Genomic DNA, 2678 nt, shown 5'->3' with positions numbered 1-2678 from the left:
CCATCCACTCTGCACGCACCTCACCTGCTCTGGCCACTTTATGCTCTCAGTTCATATCTGAGCTGCACCCAAGACTTTGCTGGACAAAGCAGGAACAAAAGTAAAGGAACAGACATTTCTGTGTCCACAGTTGCAGACCAGACCTTGGGATGTGCACTGCTTTCCTAGGGTGCCCTGACAAAGCCCCACAGAGTGGGGGCCTCAGGACAGTTTCTAAAACCACAAGAATTCACTCCCCCACCCCTGGAGCCCAGGGGTCTGAGCTGTAGGCGTCTCTGGGCTGTTCCTTCCACAGGCCCCAGGGGAGGCTCCTTCCTGCCTCTCCCAGCTCCTGGGACTCCAGGTATCCCTCGGCTTGTGGCCACATCACTCCAGTCTCTGCCTCCATGTCCATGTCTTTTCTGTCTGTGTCCCTGCTGTCATTGACCCTCCCTCATCCAGGATGGTCTCGTCTTGAGATCCTTCACTGTTCACTTCTGCAAAGATGGTTTTTCCAGATGAGGCCCCACTAACAGTTACCAAAGGCTCACACCTGAACTTGTATTTTTTGTGGGACACAACTCACCCCACTATTGCAGGCCATCATTTTATTTCAGCACTTCTAGAATGTGGTACAAATAGACCCCACCCCGAGATGTCTGTCTCTCCCATGGCACCTGCATCTGGGGTTCCCGGGGGGGCCTGCCTGGCTGTTTCTTACTTATGAAGACACAGAAGCCCATGCCGTGAGTGGTGCCAGCTGGGCTCCCCTGCAGAAGGACACCCCCTCTGTGTGACCCTGCCCTCCATGCTCAGGGACTCTGTCCTGACTTCCTCCGCTGTTTTCTACGTGTAGGTCAAAGGCCACTATCCCCTTTTCTGCCCTGCCAGGGACCTCTCCCCCTGCACCTGTCAGATTTAGCTGCTTTTGTCTTCGAACCAGGTGACTTCTTCAGAGACAGCCTCCCCAAGGCTGACCTGTATATCCTGTCCAGAGTCCTCCATGACTGGCCGGATGACAGAGTCCAGGGGCTGCTCAGCAGAGTGTCCAGCAGCTGCCGTCCAGGTGAGAACACCCCGTTACGTTTCCTCTAAGTTTTCCTTTTATTAAAAAATTGTTAAGAGAGTTTTAGATTAAGCAGTGAATTTTTGAAAAGAGTCCGTGTCTCTGTCCACTGATCCGTCTATCCATGTCTCTGTCCACTGACCCGTCTACCCGTGTCTCTGTCCACTGACCCGTCTACCCGTGTCTCTGTCTACTGATCCGTCTACCCGTGTCTCTGTCTACTGACCCGTCTACCTGTGTCTCTGTCTACTGATCCGTCTATCCCTGTTTCTGTCTACTGATCCGTCTATCCCGTGTCTCTGTCCACTGACCCATCTACCTGTGTCTCTGTCCACTGATCCGTCTACCCGTGTCTCTGTCTACTGATCCGTCTACTTGTGTCTCTATCTACTGATCCGTCTACCCGTGTCTCTGTCTACTGATCCGTCTATCCCTGTTTCTGTCTACTGATCCGTCTACCTGTGTCTCTGTCTACTGATCCGTCTATCCGTGTTTCTATCTACTGATCACCCACCACCTGTACTTACCGTCGGGCACCACTATCTCCCTCCAACCTGCCATCATCCACCTAACCTAGTGACTTTCTGCTGTGTCGTGATCTTAGGTGTGCTGCAAACATTTTTTTAAAATACTAATTAAGTTACATTCAAAAGAAGTCCAAAGCACAGTAAGTATATTCTTTTTTGCCTTTTTTTTTCCTACTTTGTTTTGGATTCACATCATTTAAGTGTGCCGCAGAAGTTTCAGTATGGGTTCGAGTGTGCTGTTAGATACTATAGGTTGGAAAACTCTGCTCTAATCTGTCTCTGCATCTGTCTCTCCCATCTCTCAGCCTGGGCCCCCTTCCCTGAGCACCTCTGCTCCCCCCTCCACCGGGTGGTTACATCTCTCTCTCTGTCCTCCCTCTGCAGGGGCCGGCCTCTTGCTGGTGGAAGCTATTATGGACTCAGAGGAGCGAAAGCCGCGGGCCAGCCTGATGTGGTCACTGAACTCACTGCTGCAGACGGGGGGCAGGGACAGGTGTGTGGCTGACTACCGGGCCCTGCTGGAGCAGCACGGCTTTGGGGACGTGCAGGAGGCGCCCGCCGGGCCTGGCCTGACTGCGCTCTTGGGCACCAGAGTTGGCCAGTGAGATGGGGCACTGCAGGCATCCTACGGACCTTCTTGCTGGGCTGGGCTGAGGGACCACCAGCCCCAAATGCTGGTCTTCAGAGGAAGTGTTAATTAATCCAAGTCACTCCCAGATGGGCTATGATGATGGAATAAAGTGAGGGAAAGCTGGGCCTGAGTGGGCTTCTCAGTGGGTGGCTGCCACGAGAGGGCGAGTGGTCATCTAGCTGGCCCCGGAGCCGCAGCCGTGCTGTGTAGCCCATGGTGACACAGGGAGGCCGGTAGAGATGGGGCATGGTGCTGTGCCTGCCTTGACTCTGGGGCCTATCAGATTGGTCCCCATTTCCTAACCCTCCCCCCATTTCAAATTTGCTTCATCTGCTGGTGTCACAGCTGCCACAGCATGTGTCACCCTCATCGCAGTTCCCACCACTCGTGTCCTGGCAGTGACTCTGAGGCGTGGCCTTCCCGGGGCCCTGCTCTGTGGCTGACACTCAGTGTCCTGACTTGGACCCACCCAGGC

The 2678-nt window shown here is 54.1% G+C and overlaps 1 protein-coding gene across 1 annotated transcript in view; it reads left to right on the top strand.

Annotated features, from left to right (window-relative positions):
- Window positions 1–2327, top strand: part of ASMTL (acetylserotonin O-methyltransferase like) — a 21298-nt gene extending 18971 nt beyond the window's left edge. The window contains exons 11-12 of the mRNA XM_023515060.1: window positions 923–1045; window positions 1957–2327. Of these exons, the coding sequence (XP_023370828.1) occupies window positions 923–1045; window positions 1957–2177 (344 nt within the window). The 3' untranslated portion in view covers window positions 2178–2327. The remainder of the gene's footprint in view (window positions 1–922; window positions 1046–1956) is intronic.
- The last annotated feature ends 351 nt before the right edge of the window (window positions 2328–2678 follow it).

Source organism: Otolemur garnettii, unplaced genomic scaffold, assembly GCF_000181295.1.
Source record: "Otolemur garnettii isolate 467f Iridium unplaced genomic scaffold, OtoGar3 scaffold00065, whole genome shotgun sequence".
Classification (NCBI taxonomy): Eukaryota; Metazoa; Chordata; class Mammalia; order Primates; family Galagidae; genus Otolemur; species Otolemur garnettii.
Note: the sequence above shows the minus strand (reverse complement) of the source record. Positions and strands in the feature narration are given on the sequence as shown.